The 21864-nt window shown below is 46.8% G+C and overlaps 1 protein-coding gene across 1 annotated transcript in view; it reads right to left on the reverse strand.

The window, feature by feature from the left end:
• CDH13 (cadherin 13) overlaps positions 1 to 21864 on the reverse strand; it is a 1061540-nt gene that overhangs the window by 185099 nt on the left and 854577 nt on the right. Inside the window, exon 7 of the mRNA XM_006888881.1 lies at positions 17406 to 17584. Within this exon, the coding sequence (XP_006888943.1) occupies positions 17406 to 17584 (179 nt within the window). The remainder of the gene's footprint in view (positions 1 to 17405; positions 17585 to 21864) is intronic.

Raw genomic sequence — 21864 nt, forward strand, 5'->3', positions numbered from 1 at the left:
CAGAAACCAAATGGTGGGTCAGCTAGGAGTCGTTCTTACCTGACAGGAACGTTAGTGAGCATCTGATGGGATGCTGTATGGAAACTGCTGTGACTTCTATTATTAGCTGTCACCCTGTGTTTAGTTGATTGTGACACGTGGTGACCCCCCATTGGCTGCTGAGGCTGCAAATCATTAAGGGAGGAGTCTATCCAAGGATTCTCCGGTGGAGCAGCTGGTGGATTCAAACCACCGACCTTTAGGCTAGAGCACCCACCCCCAGGCCTCCTGGCTTGCCTATCCTCCTAAGGGAAGAAAACACAAAACTGCAATTAGCCGGCAGTGGAAATAAGCAGGAAACACTTTTCTTGTGCAGGTTCACAGACCCCCTGGGGTTCTCCTCATAGATCTTAGATTATTAGGACTCTGTGTCTTGCGGAGTTACCACAAGTTTTTCTAACTATTTCTTCAGGAGATGCTAACTAACACAAAAACTGCCTTTTGCCTTAAAAAGTAAACTCATGTCATCACAAGGCTTATCTGGTGGCACTTTAATTGCCTGCTTGTAGGAACAACCCAGCGCTTTGGTTTTCTGAAAACACCACTACAAATGTGATTTATAAAAATTCTTTTAAGCCATTACTCTTGTCATGCAGCATGGAACAGGTAATCGCATTATTTGCTCTGAGGCGGTTCCTCAGACACCTGGTGTCAGGGGAGCCGCTCGGCTGGCCCCTGGAGGGGAGGTGAGGACTGTCTCCCACCTGGCCTCGTGACATCCTCCAGGACACTCAGCACCAGCGCAGCTCAGGAGGCGGGTCCCAGAAGACAGGGCAGAGAATGTGAGCACAAGGTGTGTCCATCCCCACAACAACAGGACAGGCTGCCAACTCGCAAGCCCACCAGGCAGGGGCGTGCGGGGCATGACGCTGCTAGGCCAGGATATTCTGGGCTCAGAACACCTGTTTGCTCTGAAGATCCACTCACATCCACAGCAGTCCCTCACACGGGACTCACTAACAAGTGACTTTATGACAAAAGCAGGAAAGAGTAAGGCTGTCAAGGATCCACAATGGAATGGTGGAGTTAGCAGTCGAGAAACCATCCGCCTACTTTCCAGGTAATCGGGCAGTCCCCAAGGCTGCAGCGCCGCATCTGTTCTAAGGCCCCATAGAGGAGAAACAAGGAAAACCCCCGGCAGGCAGCAAAAAGGGCACCAACGGTCCTGAAATCATCCGCCTACTCTCCAGCTCTACAAGACACATCATCTTTGCTTGGAAAGCAGTCACTGAACTTAAGAGACAATGGTCGTATCATAAGAAACTGTCTGAAGCCGACATATTTGGAATCACAAAAGCCAAGGAAGCTTCAGATATAGGCTATCAGATCAAGGACAAGACAACAGGAGATGGATGTTGAAGGGAGTGGGTAGAAGTGGATGGGTATTCTGGTGGATGGTGGAGCAGGGAAATAAGTGGGTAAAGACACATGTGCCAAGAGCAGGGACAACACTGATACAAGTGGTTAACTCCACAATAAGGTATTTATCTTTCACTTTTCTGTAAAATGCTGCTCTGTCTGATATTTCTCTATATATGAACATTCAGACTAAGACAGACTAGGAAGGAGGATTGGCCATCCACTTCTGAAAGAGCAGGCCTCTGAAAACCCTATGTACAACAGAACACATGTAGATAATAGAAAGGGCAACTCAGGTAAAATTAATTAGTAAGCAAATCCCCCCCCCAAAACAACCTGCATAAATAAAAGTCTAAGTAAAAATGGGAGGGGGAGAAAGAAACCCAACATCATACTGCATTGAGCAAATATGCTGACAAAGACCCTTTTAAAGTCTTGAAAAGCAAAACCGTCATTTTGAGGACCGAGGTGTGGGGGGTACCATGGTACCCATGGGGCAGCCATGGTACTACCAATCACTTCCTACGCGTGTGGAAGCTGGACAATGAATAAGGAAGACGGGAGACTATCAGATGGCCCTGAATGAGGGTGTGAGAAGATAGCGAACATACCATGGACTGTCTTAGAGGAAGAGTCATCATGAGTGAAGATGGTGACCAGTCCCCGGAGGAGGACATCGTTCTTGGTGAAGTAGAGAGTCAGTGAAAAAGAGGACTCTTAAGACTGGACTGACACTGTGGCTTCCACAATGGCGCACACACAGCCATGCTGACGAGAATGGCACCTCCAGGCAGCACTGTCCTGTGTACAATTTGGCTGCCATCTAATCATCCAATAGCAAGAAGATTCAGCATTCCAGCCTCAGGCTGACCTGTTGGGAGACTTGAGCTCCAGCAGCTTGGGGGCTTATCTGCCCACACTGTCCCTCATTCCTGACCTGGAGAGCAGCTCTAGGAGGATGGGAAGCCAGCCTGGGTCAGCTCAACTCTCGTGCCCTGGCATGGAGGTGCATCCCCAGAGAGGAATAAGGACTTTCCCCATATTGCACAAAGGTGCTTCACGAAACCCTGTAAGGCCATTCATTCTACTCCACAGTTCTGCTCCCATTCCTTCCCCTACTCCTTCCAGAAGGAGCTGACAGGACTTGGCTGGAGGGTGTAGTTGTCATGGGAGACACATTTTCTGCTGTCCTGTCACATGAGCATTCCTAGAAAACCCGGGGCTCTTCACATCCCCTCCACTTCAAAGGGCCTGGGAACTGCAGCCTGGGGGGAGAGGGGGCTCCCACTCCCATCAGGTTCTTCCTGTCGAACTCATCTGAACCAACCGTTGTTGTTATGTGCCTTATGTGCTGTGTGTGGGTTGAGTTGGATAGGAAGTGCCTGACTCTATGAACACCAGACCTGAACCATGCCCTGTCCTGTACCATGCTCATCATCTCCAACACGTTCAAGTCCATCGTCACAGTCACCGTGTCAATCTACCTCATTTCAAGTCTTCCTCTTTCTCTGATGCTTCACTTTTCCTAAGCAGGACAGCTTTCCCCAAGGATTGGCCCCTCCATTAATGTTAACACTGCTGCTGTCCAGTGCTGAAGACAACACACACACACACACACGACCTGCTACATGTTAGAAGCTTGAACACAAAACTGAGACACAGAGATAGCACCCAGCTCTCTCCCGCTCCAGGATGCCAGGGCTCAACAAGGGGCAGAAAGTCAGGATTTAGGACCTGGCTAGTGCTTTGCAGAGAAAACGGAGGTCATAAAATAATTCAGAAGGCATAAGAGGGTTCCCACTTGGTAAACAAAGATGCCTTTCAATAGATTCCAACAGCCATTTATTTCTGGAGCTGTTTTCTCCAAAGGTCAAAAAACAAAAACTCATTTCCTGTGGCTGTCTTAAGGACATAGACACGTGCACCATAGTGCATCTATTAAGCTGCTTGGTGGGATTCGGGGAAGGACAGGCGAGCAGCGGGCAGCAGGCACGCACGCCAATCACATTCTGCTGAGCAAACCCGTGGTCATGGTTATGTCGCTTAAAGAAATGAGAATGCTTATCATTTCACATGGGGCTGTTTTGACAAGATTTACCTTAGCACACCTTTAAAAACACTCTTCCTTGACATTTGAAATGCTCTGTGTGCAATCATTTGCAGGCTGGTGCTGCTAGCAGCCAGGGCGCCTGGATGACTCCCACTGTTGTTGAGGAACAAATGGGTCCACACACAAACCACTGTCTGCGCCCAGAGGCAGCAGTGCTACTGGCCAGCCTGCATGGCAGGACCTTAAGGCACCCATAGGGATACTCGGTGTCACAGTGGGTTTGGTACTGGGCTGCTTACCGATAGGCTGTAATTCAAACCCACCAGTCACTGTGCAAGAGGAAGACGCTGCCGGCCGCTGTAATGCAGACTTGACCTCAGAACCGCATGTGGCAGCCCCACTTCCTACGACAGGGCGGCGGTAAGTTGGAGTGTCCTGGATGGCAATGGGTGGGAGAGGTGGCTTTTTAAAAAATATTTTATTATTAAATATTTTATTTATTTTTCGAAATATCCATTCTTTCATTGTTGCGCCCTTTCCTCACTGCCAACCCCACCCCCTGGTTTGTGTTTCTCTTTGAATAGTTAAAAAAATTCTTTCATTTTTATACAATCCCCCCACCCTCACCCCCGCCCCAGTCCACTCACTATGCAGCTTTTTCATTCTGGATTCTTGTCATGACAATAATACCTAATCATATATTTCTCCTAAACAGTTCTCTCCCTCACCTGTTTCAATGCAGTATATATAATTTACCCCGTCTTAGTTTGCCCCCAACTCTGATGTCAGTCCCATTTTACAACAGGGACACTATGCAGTATTTGTCCTTTTGTGACTGAGATATTTCACTCAGCATAATGTCCTCCAGGGTCACCCATTTTGGATAATATTGCATGAGTTCCTTGTTTTTCAATGCAGCGTAGTATTCCATTGTGTGAATATACCACAGCTTCTCTATCCATTTGTTTGCTGATGGGCACTTGGGTTGTTTCCAACTCTGGAGCTGTGGCTCTTTAAGGTGGTCATTTGTAGCTGGAAGGCACTCTGCTGGCACAGGGCACAGGGGGCTGAGCTGCTAACCCAAAAGACATGCCGCTCCGGTAACGTGAATCCACCAGCAGCTCCAAGGGAGGAAGATTTGCCGTCTCCTCCCACCTAGTTTACAACACTGGAAACTCAGCTGTCAGATCAGTCATTGCCATCCTGATTCAACGGCAGTGAGTAAGAGAGGGAACCCTCGGTGGGGTGGGGGACCAGCTGTGTTCTAAATGTGCCCCCCTCTCCTGAGGACCACCAGCAGAGTTACCATTTAGAGAGATGAGCATCATTATATTGTTGTTGCGAGGTACTACCAATGACCCAGCCTCACCGTGGTCCTGTGAGATGGATCACAGCCTTTCCTTACCTGTGCCATCCTCAGTCTCCCTGCACTCACACCCATTGCACGGTCACTGTGTCACTCTCTCATTAATGCTCTTCCTCTTTTGCTGACCCTCTTACTTTTCCTAACATGATACCCTTTTCCAAAGACTGGTGCTCATAATAGTCGCCCCAAAATAGAATTTCCATTTCTAACCAGTATCACATAATGAAAGTGTAACTCCTATACCTGCAAGTGCGAGCCCATGTGGCAATTCACTAGTGACACTGCATCACTGGAAGTTAAGTGGAGCGCGACTCACAGCAACCCTGTGAACAAAAGGCCTGAAGCCTTTTCTATTCACTATCATCATTTATCAAAGTTCATAGAGTTTCCAGGGGCATGTTTAGGAAGTGGATGCCACTCCTGCTTAGGAAAAACAACAACAACAACGAGGTTACGTGTTGAGGAAAAAAGCACAAGCGAGATCTCCAAGGAACACTGCCAGCAGCATTAGAGAAGCAGAAACAAGCGGACTCTCAGGCTTCCTGAGAGACTTCCTCTGGAGCTGACATTCTACAACGGGATCCTGGTCTCCTAAAATGATGGCAGCTCCAGGCACACACTTGTGGGATTTCTGTTCCAGCAGCACTAGGTAACCAAGACACCCTTTTCAATCAAGAATTACAGAAAGGTAGATCCAAGGTGTTTTGAAGTGCTGAGATTATCTTGCAGAATATCTTGAAAGAGCCCACTGCTCACTTGTGTGTTTTTTTTCCCTCTCATTTGTTATTTTTAGGTATCTCCAAGTGAACTCGGGCTCCTACAGAGTACATATACAACACAGTACAACAGACTGAAGCTCTGCTCAACCCTGTGTTATTTCCATAAACCTTGTAACCACAATATCCACTGTTGTAGTCACTGGGCCAATGCATATTGTTGAGAGTCTTCCTCTTTTTGGCTAACCCTCTCCTTTTCCAAGCATGATGCCCTTCTCCAGGGATTGGGCCCTCGTGATAACAAGCCCAACATAGGTGAGATGAAGGAACGCCTTCCCTGCTTATTAGCAGCATTCTAGCTGTCCTTCTTCCAGGCACGTGTGCTTGTTCATTGGCAATACATTCAATATTCATTGCCAACATTACAATTCAGAGGCATCACTTCTTCAGTCTTCCTTCTTCATTATTCACTTTTTACAAGCATATCAAGCAACTGAAAATCCTATAGCTTGGGTCAGGTGCACCTTAGTCCTTACAGTGTCATTCTTGTTCCTGACTACTGTAAAGGGGTCCCCGGCAGCAGATCTACCACATGAGCTATGTTGTTTGGTTCCTCGACTGCTGTTGTCAGGTGTGTTGGCTGTGGGTTCAAGGTGAGGTGGAACATCCCAGTTTCCTATTGCCTTCGTAAACAGGCTCCACAGTGACAGCAGCCCGCAGCTGGTGAGATGCCATAAGTCTCGGCCAGAACTGGACACATTAAGTATACTTGGGGACTAGTTACTTTCTAAAGATTCTCAACCAACTCCTTTTTTAAAAATAAAAAATGACGGTCACTCTCAACACGGCAGGAACAAAGTATTGCCCTATTATGTACACCAAGTGAAACTCCAGTTGAAGCAGAAATTCTCTCTCAATTGGAAGGCACCTCTTCCACCATGGCCATTAGCAGGGGAGAAATTTAGAACAATGTTATTTAAGTTCAAGAGCTGGAAAATTTGTCGAGGAAGCAAAATCTGCCTTAACGCTTTAAAGTGGCTAATCATAGTTCTTGGCTGATAAAGGGGAAAAAATAGCCCTTTATTAGAACTTTTTTCCCCCAAATGAAGGAGAAAGCTCTTCGATTTTTTAAAGGTACTTCACACAAAATAGGATGAAGAAGTTTAAAACTACAGAAAAATAGCAGCACTCGGAATCAGGCTGAACTCATTGTCATCCTGCATTTTGTTATTTTTACCATACAAAAGCGGGGGGCGGGGAAATGGAGAAAGGAAAAGGAAAAGCTTAGAGAATTACACATTCATTGAACCCAAAAGGATAGATCTCTCCATGGCAAAGTGAAGTGTCTCCTCATTCACCATGTGCCAAGTAACTGCTGACTGTCTAATACTTTAAGAGGCGCAGAGACAGAAAAAACCATGGTCCGCTGTTCCTTCTTCATCTGCCCAACAGCCTCCTCCTGCCTCAGGTTCAAGTGCTGGTTCCTCATCTCTCCTGCCTGGACTGCCAGCCGACTCTGCGCACCCACTTGCCAGTTACACGCCCTCTGAAGCCCGTCTCCAAAACCCCTGTTTCGCTGGGGCTCCCCCTCCTGTAGATACTGAGCTCTCACAGCGCTGCTCACCCATGTTTAACAGGGTTGGGTATGTCCGCTGTTGCTAGGAGCCATCAGGTATGAAGAAGAGGTCTGGACCTCGCCCTGTCCTGCACCGTTCCCACTCCACCTCAGTCATGTCCACTGTGGTAGTCAGCACGTCGCTCCATCTCGCTGAAGGTCTTCCTGTCTTTCACCAGCCCTCTTCCTTTAGTGAATCAGAGGAGGACCTCCAGTGGCTTACTGCTTCTGAAAACCCTCTGGAGGGTCAACTCTGAGTCAGTTCTGACTTGATGGCTGACTCGATGGCAATGCTGAGTCAGCCTTTGGGACTGCGTCTAGTTAATTTTAACTCCTGGTCTCCTAAAGGTCAGAGCAGAAGTGCTCCACAGGTCTCCAAGGCTGATCTTTCCAGAAGCTGGCTGCAGGCTTTCTCCTGCAGTGTAGATAGGAGGTCTGAACTACTGACCTGTATAGTAGCAGTCAAACGTGTAACCACTGCGTTTCCAGGGCTCCCTATGCCTATGGGATATAACAAAAAACCACTTCAACTCATAGTGACCCCATTTGATAGAGACTGTTATTATCCTCACTGAGGCAGATGAAGAAACGGAAGCTCAGAAAGATAAAGTGACTGCATCTGAGGTCTTCAAGCTGGTAAGGGGTGGAGGCAGGTTCTGAATACAGAATCTGAAGGCAGGACTTCTATTCTTGCGCCATTTGCCTCAGGGTAGGTATTGGCTAAATGGAGGTTAGACGAGGTTGTTAGGCAAATCTCCAAGCTGCTGCTATGTGCCATCAGTTTGATTCTGGTGAATGGCGAGGTGCTCAGCTTCTAACCACAGGGTCAGAGGTTTGAACACATCCAATGGCTCTGCATGAGAAAGACCTGGGGTTCCGCTGCTGTAAAGGGTGATCTTGGGGTTCCACTGCTGTAAAGGATGATCTTGGGGCTCTTCTACTGTAAAGGGTGATCCTGGGGCTGCACTGCTGTAAAGGGTGATCTTGGGACTCTGCTGCTGTAAAGGATGATATTGGGGTTCCACTGCTGTAAAGGGTGATCTTGGCGTTCCACTGCTGTAAAGGGTGATCTTGGCGTTCCACTGCTGTAAAGGGTGATCCTGGGGCTCTGCTGCTGTGAAGGGTGATCTTGGGGCTCCGCTGCTGTAAGGGTGACCGTAGGAAACCCTTTGTGGCTGTTCCCCTCTGTCCTGGAGAATCACAATGATGAGTCATCAAAAGACTTGAGTGACTCATCACGGCTTCTTGGTGGAAGTTCTAGAGCGGAGAAGTGGACCGGCAGGCCACAGGCAAGGCAGGGTCCTCTCCTGTCCATCAGAAAAGATCCAGTGTGCAAGGGCTGGGCCCCAGACTCCAGAACTTAGAGAGTCCTGCCTTTGGAACATCTTTTCCTGATTTATCTGCTGACACTTCAGACCCATGCTATATGTATGGGGTGGTTCCCATCTGTTTTCATTTGTAAGGATAATGCATTATTTAAAAAATAAGATGACACTTTATTTATATCTACTTCCCCCTCCCATCTTCTCAGTGAGTGATACAACACAACAGAGAGAAACGATGAAAATGATTCCAACAAAAATATTTATGAGCAAATAGCTCAGAAATGGAGAAGTCACTACTATCCAAATAATTCTGTTCCGCCCACCCAAACAAAGGAGGAGGATGTGCTTGACAGTGGGACTGAATCGCGTGCAATTACTGCTGTGGCGGATGCCTTGCTTCCAAAACACATCCAAACCCCAAACCAAAGGACCCCCAAAATAAAAATTCCCCCTACATGTTTCTTCTAGATTATGATTTGGGAATAATTTATAGGATGCCATGTTTGCTCTCCCTCTCCCTCTGCCATGTCGTACAGAAAGAGCAGGGGTATTATTTGGTCCCCAAATGAAAACAAACAAGATTTTTTTTTAATTGTAAGCTTATTGAAAAGTCACTTGCTTGACGTCAAGCCTGAATGCAGCCTCTGGAGAATTAGGGGGTAACTGTTTTAACCCTCTAATCATGTTCTGACTTATAGAATTCAGATTCAATTACATTGACTGATTTTCCTTCGCTGAACTCAGCATGAACGAGGAGTGGTAGGCACATACATCCCCCTCCCCCACAATGCCGATGGACTGACGCAGGTGGACAGAAAGGCAGCGTGAAATCAAACTCTGGGTCACACAGAGCGGAGACACTCCAGAGCATATATGGCTATACCCTGGAAGCACATATGGCCATAACCCTGATGCAAAGCGAGAACATATGGTGTGGCTCAGCCAACAGCTAAGAGGGACTCTTCAGAGAGGCTTGTAAAAACAGGTGTGATGGATTTCTCCCCCTTCACTTTCCCTTTTAAGTTTACTTGTGATTTGAGTGAGAATTTACAAATCCTATTGCTTTTTTCATTCAATCATTCGTATACATTTAGTTTTACAATATTGCTTACAACTAGTTAATGTAATGAATTCATTTCAACATCTGGTCATTGTCTTTATCTTTGTTCATCTTACTTATTCATTTCTTTTCCCTTCCTAGACAATAATTGTGTAAGACCATTATTGTAAAAAGCCAAAGGCAGGTTTACACACAGACTGAATTCTTGGTGTGTAAATGGCCCTTCTCGTCATGATTTTATAACTCTCACCAAATAACTGCTGGGTAGGACCATGCAAATAAGGTATCCATGGCTCACCCAACTGATTAACAGCTTTCTAATATACAAACAGGATGTGCAGCACCCGTGTGAGGGTGGGATTGTGCAAATGAGGTACCCAGAGCCCTAACGAGAGGAATGGTCCGTTTTACCATCCTTCGAGACTTAAAATGAGCCATCCCAGAGTTGGAGTGGGGGTGTATCACCACCATTAAGAAGAGATGGAAGCAGAACACATCCTTTGAAACTGGGCTTTCTGTCCTAAGAACCTCCTAGACCCAGAAGACACAGAGCAAGAGCTGTAACACCAGAGACAGGATGCAACTGTGAGAAGCCGACTAGAGAAATGGCTGCAATGGAGGGAGTGGATCCAGGAGTCTGGTAGGAAATGCCATGGTGAATTTCCCTGCCTGTGGGGCAAGAAAGCTGAGTGTCCTTTGTAGGAGGACTCCTTGTAGAGTGGGGTGTCCCTGAGCCCTCATGGGTGGAGTTGAAGTGCTGTGCAACACTTGCCCAGACAAAGCAGAGGCCAAGATGGCCAAGGGCTCAGGGGAGGGCCTGAGGGCCAGGAAGAGGCCTCCCTGGGGACACGGCCAAGACACTCTTTTTATTAAAGAAGTATATCCTGCGTCATGCCTGATTCTGAATTGTAACTGGTTCCTGGCCTAACCTCACTGACTCAGAGTGACTGTTGTTGGGTTTTCTGGGGCTATAAATCTTTAGAGGAGAAGACTGTTCACCTTTCTGCATTGGAGCAGCTGGTAGATTTGTACTGATGATTGACTTAGCAGTGCAACAGCTAAGGCTCCCTGCCACTCAGTCTCTGTCTACTCCCTCAAGTTCCCCACAATTGCAAGTGTGGTATGTGAGTTCCGGCTGTCCAGTGAAATGGATTAGCAAACCCAATAGAGAAGTGGCAGAGTGCTGTGGAAGGGAGAGCTGATGTCAAAATTGGTAAGAAGACTGAAGAGAGAAAATATGCCAGACCTTCTCTTCGTAGGGACCCGTGTTGGGTTGTTGATGCTACTGGGGCTTCTCATCCCCTGCTCCCTCTGTAAAGCAAGACCAGAGAGAAGATGTTGCTGTCGCACCACCTTCACAGCTGCCTGTATTGTAAACACGATGATCGTGATGAAAGTCTCAGCAGTCAGTCAGTGTAACCGCCAACCATTCAGTGATGTTGATTACGTGCATCACGTTGAGCCACCACGGCCACTCTCCTTTTCCACTGTTAAGGACCCCAGAGCCCCCTGAGTTCAGAAACCCCTTATTCCCTTCATTCTAACAGTGGTCCCCACAAATAGGCTTAACTGGAATTTTAATTAGACAAATAACTCCACCAATTAAGAACGGCCATGCATACTACCCATGGAATCGAGAAAACTATCAATCTGTCAATTTCAGTCTCCATCCATTTGCCTATTTTATATATGTAGGATTATCCAATATTTTCCTTGTTTGACTAGTTGCCCTGAAATCCTTTATTTTTTCTTTTTTTCTAGGCACCCTGATTTACTGTCATAGATTCATTTGTTTCTAGAGGTGTGAATTAGTGACAGTATTGTTAACAGGGTCGTTTTGACCAGGTTCCTACCTCTCTTGACATGCAGCTCCACACATCCAGATTCACTTACAGTTTTGCATAGATGCTCCCCTAACACTTTTCAGCTTTCATCTCCGACAGAGTCAAGGACTCCCAACTCTTTCATGACAAATTCACTCCCGTACATCTAAAAAATAAGCCTTTATGTGACTCTTGGCATAGAGGGGAGAAATTCTTTCAGCTTTTTGCCTGAGAATCTGGGCATCATAAAGCCTTAGAAAAGCCTTTACTAGCTGAAAATAGAAAATAAATTACACCCACAGTTCTAATATCTTTTCTCATATGTACATTTGTATGGGCAGTCTCCTGCCTTCCTCAGATGATGTGGAGATTATACATAATAAAGCAAGGCAAATTCAAACAAAAACAGAACAGTGCTCAACCCAAACTCTTTAAATGACTAATGATACTATCACAATGCAAATTTCCAGACCGCTTTTAAGGGCCTCTTTTGGAAATTGCTCCCACTTTCAAAAATCAAAATCCACCTACACCCCACCCCCCCGACCGCCAGATACCCTGGATAGTTGCAAACTGTGCCTGTGTTCAGAAAAACGGTGGATTTCTGTGGCTGAATCTCAGTCTTGTAACCAAGATAATTACCATTTATTAAATATTAGAGACCTATATCTGAGTTTACTTTGTAATGTGGCCAGGCTTTGTTTCAAAACAGAGCTGCCAGAATAGAGGGGGTGATGATGGGTATAGAAAAGAACAGAATACTCCAAATGATCATCATTTTGTTTAGGAAGATAGGTCCCTTTTATCTTCTTCAAGCATGGAAAGGACAAAGACGATTTATCATTTCAGCAGATGGCACACATCCTTATCTTTATCCTGTTCCCCAAGGTGTTTCTTACCACCTAACACCACTCAAGCAACAAGGCAGGTATGAGTACACTTTGCAGATTATTATAAAGGGACAGTACGAGGTCCTAGGAACTAGGAACTTGTTCAACAAAATCAATTAATTAATTTAATATATGTTCACTGAATGCCTATTATTTATCAGGCAGATAGTGCCAATTGTTAAGTGCTAAGCTACGAACCTAAAGGTTGACAGTTCAAATCCACCTGCAGGAGTATTAGAAGAGTAGTTTGGCTATTTCCAAAAGTCACTGCAAATCCTATGGTTCACAATTCTATGCTAACACACACAGGGTTGCCATGAATGGAAACGTATTCACTGGTGACAGTCTTTATGGCTGACCACGGGATACATATTAAATATGCCACAGACTACTGAAATAATATATGATTCCGTCTCTGAAGAAGCAAAGCCACATGCTTTTTAGAAGTGAAGATGGGGAGACTTAATTGCACATACTTTAGACATGTCATCTGGAGGGGCCAGTCCCAGGGAAGGACGTCATGTTGGGAAAGTAAAGACTCCATGATAAAGGAGACCCTCGATGTGATGAAAGGACACAGAGACTGTGAGGACAGCCAGGCCCAGGCCATGGTTTCTGGGAGGACAGTTAGGCCCAAGCTGTGGCATCTGGGAGGATGGCCAGGCCCATGCCATGGTTTCTGTGATGATGACCAGGGTGAATCCTGTGTCTACAAGATGTGCCGTGAGACTGAGCCAACTCCACAGTGTCTATCGATAACAACAGGATGCAGAGGGGAGACAAAAGTGAACAACCGTCGCCTTCATGAAGGTTGTGGAGGGCTGGTGCTGGAAAATGTGCTGCGTCTTCAGGTGAAATCTCTATCATCACGGACCCATGGTCAAGGCAGGAGAAGAAATGGGAGCTGCAGGTGCTCTCATAATGGGGTCCTGGAGGCTGGAGTGCGGTAAAGCCCAGGCACCATTAGCACAGGTGAGGCACGATGCACAGAATCAGGGTGACCACACTGTACACAGCCGTCATGCTCTGCCATGTCTATCACACATGAACAGAGACCACATGCAAAACTACACCTCTGGTTGATGGGAACAGCAGCCACAAATAAAAGGAAGCAACACAAATGGGAACAGTCATGGTTAAGTCACACTTTCTATTTGCAAAAGGAATGGAGCCTGGAAGATTTCAGGGAGGAGGAGTACTGACAGTTAAAATGCTATTACCATCATCGTTTCTGATCAGGAAACGGGCTAGAGGACAATGTCTGGCTCTAGGCCCATGCTGGCCACACCAAGGATCACTCCAGAGAGCAAGTAACGCATGAAAACACCGGATAAATGCTTCTACAAAACGGCAGCAGTGCAAGACTGGAAACAACCTAAGCATGGGCTGGACACAGTGTCCAACATGCATGTTCACCTGGAACTTGTCAACATGATTTTACTGGGAAGGAAAGGTCTTCGCAGACATCATCAAGTTAAGGGACCTTCTAAGGAGAGGGAAATGTGGACACACTGAGACTTAGACAATCACCGACATGGAATTGGAGTGATGCATCTAAAAGCCAAGGAGCACAGGACACCAGGAAGTTGAGAGAGGCAAGAAGGATATTCCCATCCACCAGACGCTCTGCCGGAGAAGGAGGCGCAATATCCTCCTGTACCAGTCAGATCTGATTTGACGGTACATGCACACAAAATAATAAAAAAAAAAAAAAAAGAAGGATACTCCCTGAAGACTCCAGGAGAAGAGTTAAGCCACCCAGTTTGCAGTAGTTTGCTATAGCATTCCTAGGAGACCACAGACCTCAAGAGCAGAACCCTTAACTGATAACTGAACCCCTTGGGTGACATCCCACCAAAGGTGGCATTATGGGAAAGTGAACGCTGTCCATAATGGCGAATTCACCATGTACCTTCACAATCTACTGCTATACCGATCAGGACACTGACTCAGGGGCTATAAGCAACAGTAATGAATGTTTATTTAGAACATAAGGCATGGATTATATATTTCACAATATTATATATTATGTTTATATTATTATATATTTTATGCCATGGCTGAAGAGTTCAAACTCAACCCACTGGAAGATGAGGCAGTTGTTGACATGAGAACATCAGGGAAGGCCAATTCTTAGACTCATAGTAAAAGTTCAGTGCCACTACCTCCCCTTTGGTCCTCCTGCGTTTTTTTTGGAGTGAACCCTTCCTTCTTGATGGCTCCTCTGGGGAAAGGGTACTCATGAAAGGAAACACAACACTGAAAATCCACATGAAAAAGGTCCATCCTTTTACATGCTCTGAGCTTCTGTCACGTGGCTTTAGTGACCCAGAAGACATCTACCAACTTTCCTTGGTGGTCATGTGGGGGTTAGAAGAGTCTACCTAGATTTATCTAGAATTCTCTATATAGGTCTTCTCTGGGAAGGCCTCTGGCCTGCTTTTTTACCCACTCTACATTCAATATGCAACAGAACTTTTGGGGATATGGGAATAAAGACAGCATAACCAAGTTTTAGGTTGATTTGAATCTATCAGAGCTTATAAGGTATCAAAATTAATACTGTCTTGAAAACAAATGTTTGACTAGGCATTAAATGTTCTGTCCGCCTGATTCAGAAGTTGTTATTATATGTCGTTGAGATGCCTGCGACTCATAGTGACCCTATGGACAACATCTCTGAAGCCTGCCCTATCCTGAACCTTTCTCAATGACTCAGACACACCTACTACCCTCATTGTCTCAGTTACTGTATCAATCCATCTCATCCTGGATCTCCACTGTACCTCCACCCTTCTGAGCATAATGTCCTTCTCCAAGGACTGGTCCCTCCTGGCCATGTGTCAGTATGTGAGACAGAGCTTCAAAATCCTAGCCTCCAAGGAGAAACTTGGTTTCACCATATGATGCATTACAGCCATAAGTTGTACCTACAAAATATATGCAAAGCAAAGTGGAATTCTCTCTCTCTTTTTTTTTTGTACAAACAGGTTCATAAAAGTTGTATCACCCAATAGATAATATTGTTCAGCTTGATGCATTGCAATTCCAAAGGCCACGGTTAAATACGCCAGCTCCTCCAAGGGAGAAGGATGGGCAATCTCCTTGTCTGCATTTACTGCCTCTGAAAACTGGCTGGAGGCTCAGCTATGGGTGAGCTCTGACTTAATGACACTAAACATCAAGTTGATTAAGGAAGCAGAATTAGAGGCAGCTGTGGAATGACTGTCATCCACCAGTGTGATCTGAGATTTAACCAGCTCATCAATTGTGTAGGGATTAGAGTGGGACGCCACAGGGGAGCCTCCCTGGGGCGTGTATCACCTTTCCTCTCACAGAGGTAAAAAGAGAAATGAGAGCAGAGAAGGAGCTAGGGGTGGTACATGTCCCTTGGACACAGGCCTCTGCACTGGGAAGCACCTTTACATGGACCATTGAGCTACATGGAGATCTCAACAGACTACCTGGCCTGCAGACTTCTTCCAGAATGGCACAGATAGAAAGCCCTTCCCAGAGCTGGCACCCTGAATTTGGACTTCTAGTCTCCTAATCAGTAAGGTCAGATCCATCAGTTGTGGTATTCGTGTTCCAGCAACACTAAGTAACTAAGACAGAACTCTTCATAGTCAACGAATCACGGGGGATAGTGCTGACGCTCAGAGAAATGAAGCACATTTCACACCGTGGCAAAGAGTGACGTACAGATGACTGATAAGCTAGCTCTGTCCCTCTGAAGACACAGCACTTGGAGTCACCTTCTAGCCCTTTAGCAAACAAGCCCACGAGCAGCTTATGGCAGCCCAAGTACTGCCTCTAAGGCTTTGTCCAAGCCCCGGGCAGCCCTCCCTTGCAGCCAGGCCAGTGTTACCTGGGTCAGCAATGAACTCTGGAAACCCTCGATGAACGGCGACACTGCCCATTTGTTTTCATTGATTTTGCAATTTTCGATAAATTGCGTTTATCCTTTTTTGTGGTTCTGTTTATGTATTGTGGCTAGAAATGCTTAATTCACTCCTGTTACTCACATACTTATTACAGTTTCATAAAAGGCCAAATGAAAAGATCGCCAGCTTGCAGATACGTCTGTCCTCCAAACAAACTTAAAATGCAAATGATCTAATATGTTAGCATTTTTGTTTGTGACACAAGACTTAACAAGACATTTTTGATTAGTGCAAATGCATACAGAGAGAAATCAAGGCATTTCATCTTAGTCCAGTAAGAACGTGTGAGAACTTTTAGGGAAGATTGGAGGTTTTAGGAAGATAAGCTTGTGTGTGTGTTTGTGTGTGTGTGTGTACACACACACACACACTTGTGTACAAAGATGTGTTGTTCGGGGGGAGCGAAGACAGTGTTGCAAAGTCATCACGAGCCTCCAAAGAAAAAGACAATATGGCAGCCGCAAAACAACGGAAGGTGTGATGAAGGAAGTGGGTTCAGTGCGTGTCATTTCTACTTCTCTATTTTAACGAGAAACAGTTAACATTTTCCAAGTGACAGCATAGTTGCCATACAAATTCATTCCCTCTCTCCCCGGAAATAACTTCCCCCTCCTCAGAAGTGTTTCCTCTTTTCATGTCATTTCTAGCACTGTCTTGACTTTCTCCTTTATACCAACCTCCCATAATTAGGGTTTGAGGCGAGCCAGGAATTGTGCCAGCGGGTGGAAGAACCAACCTGCATAACCACCACAGCCCTTGCTCTCACGAAATGCATACTCACGACCAGACTTGATCACCACATGGAATTTTCCATGATGAGAATCAAGTTGTCACCAGCCACACTTGGTCCCTGAACACTTTAACTGTGAACACTGACGCTAAGGGTCTGATCTGCATTTGCCTCTGCCCCCTTTTTTCTGGAAGAAAGGTCAAGAATAGCAGTAGAAACTAGAATCACAAAATTCTACAGAATAAATGAGGAAGGAGAAGCCTCGGGTGGAACGGATGCAAGTCACTTCAACGACGCAGCCTTTGTAGCCTTTGCTCTTTGGCCCTCACACACTATGCTATCTCCCCTCTGGCTTTCCCCTCTCAGCCACACACAAATATCTCCATCTTTACAACATAAAACATCCTTGAATCAAGACCCGGGTCTTCTGTTATGTGCGAACAACATTCTATTCCCGCGCCAGAGAAAAAGCCTTGCTTCCAGCTCACCTCCCGGTCCAGCAGTGCAGGTGACACGACGGTGACAATGTCTCCTTTCTCGGGATCGATGTAGAACATGTTGGGAGACGGCTTGTCAGGCGTCTGCTGACGGATATTGTACCGCAGGAGGGCATTGTCGGTGGCAGGGTCATCCGCGTCGAAGGCTGTCATCCGCATCACCGTGGTCCCTGTGGGGGCAGGACAGAGGGCAGGAGATGGTTACCAGTCACCGAGGGGGGGACACTGATGGTCAGGACCGCCCCCCTGGCAGGCAGTGACAGTGAAGGAACATGCTAGGCACTTTCCAAATTAAAGGGGGCCCTGTCTCCCTGGCTGTGCTGTGGTTTAGCTTTTGTCCTGCCACTCCATCAGCTAAGACCTGCAAGAAAGGAGAGAAATCTTTGCTACTCAGCAGAGTGACAGCTTAATTTTTCCTTGTGCTGATACACTGTTTATTTTCACGAGATTTCCCTCCAGGGTGGATTGGCTTTGTGACAATGACCACATTCACTTCAACAGTGTTTACTGGGCATCCACTAGGTGTAGGGTCTCGGGCCGGGTGTTGTTGAAAGCAAGCTGCAAAAAGGCATGTTGATGCTTTCTGCTAGTGAAGAGGTTAGGAAGAGAGCTGAATGAATGGATCTATCTGTCTGTCCATACTACCTGTCTACCTCTATCTAAAATGCATATAACATTAAAATATCACATATAAAATAGATACATTAATCTTCAGCAAAATTGAGAAAACAAAGTAAGAACCACTTTATGCATCAAAGAATTGTATCATGAAAGTGAAGATGAGGCAGCAAGTAGAAATTGGGGGCCCCAGCTCAAGGGAAAGGCTCTCTCTGCCTGGCCTCCGCTCCCCTAATGTCCTCAGCATCTCTTGGAGAGCTCTCTGTGGCGTCCACCTCTCCTCCCCTGATGCTCACCTGCTTCTGTATCTTATCTGCTCCTCTCACTCTCCAGAGTGAGTGGGATTACTCATGTAGGCTTGTTGTGTGATGGCTAGATCAGTAAACAGGTCCAGACTGTGGCCACAGAGAGCCTGGGATCGCTGGTGCCCAGGTGAACCCAAGAAGAGGCCCAATCTACCGGCTCTCCATAGATTCTGACCTATAGGTAGGTGCCCTCCTCTGGGTTTCTCGGACTGTAAAGCCTTACGGGAGGGGATCACTCATCTTCCTGCTCAGGAGCGGCCGGTGGACTGGAACTGCTGACCTTTCAGCTATGAACCATGCCATCAGTGTTCAAAGAAGAGTCCTGAGGCAGGAATAAACCCGTTTCTGCCCTTCTTCACTTCATGTCCTTTTGCTCTCTCTCTCTCCCAAACCGGCCCTAAATTTGTAGGTTTCTTGCTTTAGCTCTCTCTTTATACATGACTGAATTTCTCTAGGCTTATTAAGTTTTAGTAGTCTTTGCAAATAGCCAAGCTTTAGAATTTTTTTAACAATAAAAAGGCTATACCATCCAAGAAAAAAAACCACACAACACACTATATATCCTTAACATATGTGACTAAATAGTTTAAGACACATCTGTAAGCACCCTCATTCATCTAGCATAGAAAACCCTATTACCAAATGGGTTACTTGTATGGGAAGAGGAGGCAGGATTTACAACATGCATTTTGGGGGACATAATTCCATCATCAGGAACTCTTACTGAAGCCCTCATGCTGCATCCTGAGAAGGCCTCCTTCACATCCCTCAGCTCACCCACCTGACTTCATGCTCGTCAGGGCTGTGTGCACCCCTGAGAAAGGCCTCCTTCACGTCCAGCAGCTCACCCGCCTCCCTGCACGCTCGTCAGGGCTGTGTGCACCCCTGAGAAAGCTACATTGCTGCTGGCTGTGAGTCCCCACACAGTACATTTCTATCTTCTCTTGATTCTAATCACCCTACCACTCCCAAAGCCAGATGAAATAGTAAAACAAAAGAAATACAGGTTGCATTGAGAATACCTCTCTCTCGTTGGCGAAGGCTGTCAACCAACAGTTAAGATTGTCATGCTGCGGTCAGATAGCCCTCCTCTCAGTGTTATCTCTCAGACTGAAGGCTGACCTCTGCTGTGATGATATTGTTAGGAGGCCTGGAGTTGTGTCCCACTTACAGTGACCCTGTGTACAGGAGGACATACAGTCTGGCTCTGCACCACCCTCACCGTCTAGGCTGTCTTTACATCGACTGTTGGAGCCACTGTACCAGTCCATCTCACCTTCAATGACCCTCTGCTCTACCCAGCATAATGTCCTTCACTAGGGACTGGTCCCTTTTGATGGCCTGCCTAACATAGGTGAAACCAAGTCTCATTTCTAAGGAACATTTGGGCCACATTTATCCAATACTTTGGCCGGCACCACTATTCAAAGGCATCCTCAATTCTTCTTTGATCTTCCTTATTCACTGTTCAACTTTCACACGCATATGAAGCAACTGAAAGCATCAAGGAGTAGACATCTACTGTAGTGACTTTGAATCTGCTGTTTGCTTGATGTTCTGCTTCTCTGCAGCTTCAGCACAAGGGACCCTTGAGAAGCAGAGGGCAGATGTGATGATAAAGGGGGGTGGTCCTTTCACCAGTCATGGGAGGCCACTCAGATTGCAGATGGGACTTTCAAGAGATGGCTCACTCTACTATTTGGGCAAAACCACTATTCTGTTGAGATTTCTTTTCTTCGAGGTCATTCTCATACAGTTCCCCTGCGTCAGGTCTTTATTCTCATTGGTAACTAATATACTGAGACGATGATGTTTGTGCATGTCTGGAGTCAGAGGACTCATAACATTTGGGGTCTCCCTGAGTTTAAATGAAGATGTCAAAGACCTTTAGCATTTCTCTTTCTTTACAGCAGCCCAGACCCATAGAGCCTGATGATATGGGACCAGCCCAGGGGTGACAAGCTCAAAAGCTTATATAATTTAAAAAAAATTATCATGCTTTTATTGAATGTTTATAGACAACTTGGATTTCCATCCATTCGTGTTGCACATTTTCCTCCCTCACCTCCCCATTTTTTTGTTGGTTTTTTAGAAGATTCATTCATTGAGTTGATCCAAGATGGCGGTGGAGGGAGAGACAGCGTGGTGAGCTACGGGAGCAGCGAACCACTTAAAGCAGGGCCATTATGGCCTTCCACAGACTTTGGCTTATTGATAATTGAACACTTAAACAGTTAATGACTGGCCCTCAGTGAAGACTGAGGCTCAACAACAGGAATTCAAGGATTCCCAAGGAGAAATGGGTGAGTCTTGTGGCTCTCCTCCCCCCCCCAACCCCGCAGAGCGCGCACCGCGCCACACAGCTGCTGCTGCTCCATGAGGCTTCCACAGCTGGAACGAATGGATTCCCTCACCCAGGATGGATGCCGGGCACTGGTCCTCCTCAAGACTGGTACAGTGAAGCCACCACACTGTGGCAAGGTGGACTTGGTCTGGAGAGAATTCTTGGAGCCAGGATGGCGGCTGTGGGGGAAGCGGGCGCCGGCCAGCTGCCCACACAAGAGGGTCCATGCAGCCGCCGAGTGCCCGAGCGGTGGCGTGGAGGGGCGTGCCCCTAAAGGCCGCCCACGCTGGGGGGGCCGTGCACCTCCTGCAGGCCTCCAGCGCTGGAGGGGGGGCATGCACCACGCTGGCCACCTGTATAGGAGTTGGGGGATGGGATGCATGCCTGCCATCTGCAGGTTTGGGTTTCCTTGGACAGGCCAAAGAAGACGATTGCCTATGCAATGGATTGCTGAAAGTCACTGTGAGTCTGATGATCTTAACAGTGGCAGCATGCACAAGAGGACCCACATCCTAAATGCACCACATATTTTGTTCTGTTGAATGCTTCTGCCAAAAGATGGTTAGACCTGGGGGGAGTCTGTTCACAATTCTCAGTTTCCCTTTATCATATATAAAGGGGGAGGGCAGTGACACCTACTTCAAAATATAGTATGACCACTTATGGGGGGGGGTAAAGGTGGCAGTGCTGGAATTGGAAACACTATCCCTGACCACAGAGTTCTCAGTTAGGCGAGGGGACCAGACTGGGGTGGAGCAATTGGAGGGAGAGTATACCAGCCAGCTCCTGGAGGGTGTTGCCCTGCCTGGGGCAGGCTGCTCTTGGCCCCCGGCTCAGGGCGAGCCGTCGCGACCCTCTGCCCGGGGCAGGCTGCCCTTGGCCCCCGGCTTGCAGCCCTCAGGGTGAGCTCCTCAATCCCCCAGATTGTGCCATCTGACCCCTGGGTGCGGAAGGAGAAAAAAGAAAAAGAAAAAAAGAATGCCTAGGGTATCCAATGTTACCTAGGCCACCTTCTGCCACCTCCCCCCCCCCCAGTAAACCTGAAAGGAAGACCCTCAAAGCCCTTCTATTTGTAACTCACAAGTTTGTTCTCTCTAGGTTTGCTCCCTTTCCTATAGGTTACCTTAACTCTGAGTTTTACTCCAGAATTGACCCTGAACCCAGTGCCAGTGACAAAAAGGAA

The sequence above is a fragment of the Elephantulus edwardii genome, unplaced genomic scaffold, assembly GCF_000299155.1.
Source record: "Elephantulus edwardii isolate Elephantulus edwardi_28Jun2011 unplaced genomic scaffold, EleEdw1.0 scaffold00072, whole genome shotgun sequence".
NCBI lineage: Eukaryota > Metazoa > Chordata > Mammalia > Macroscelidea > Macroscelididae > Elephantulus > Elephantulus edwardii.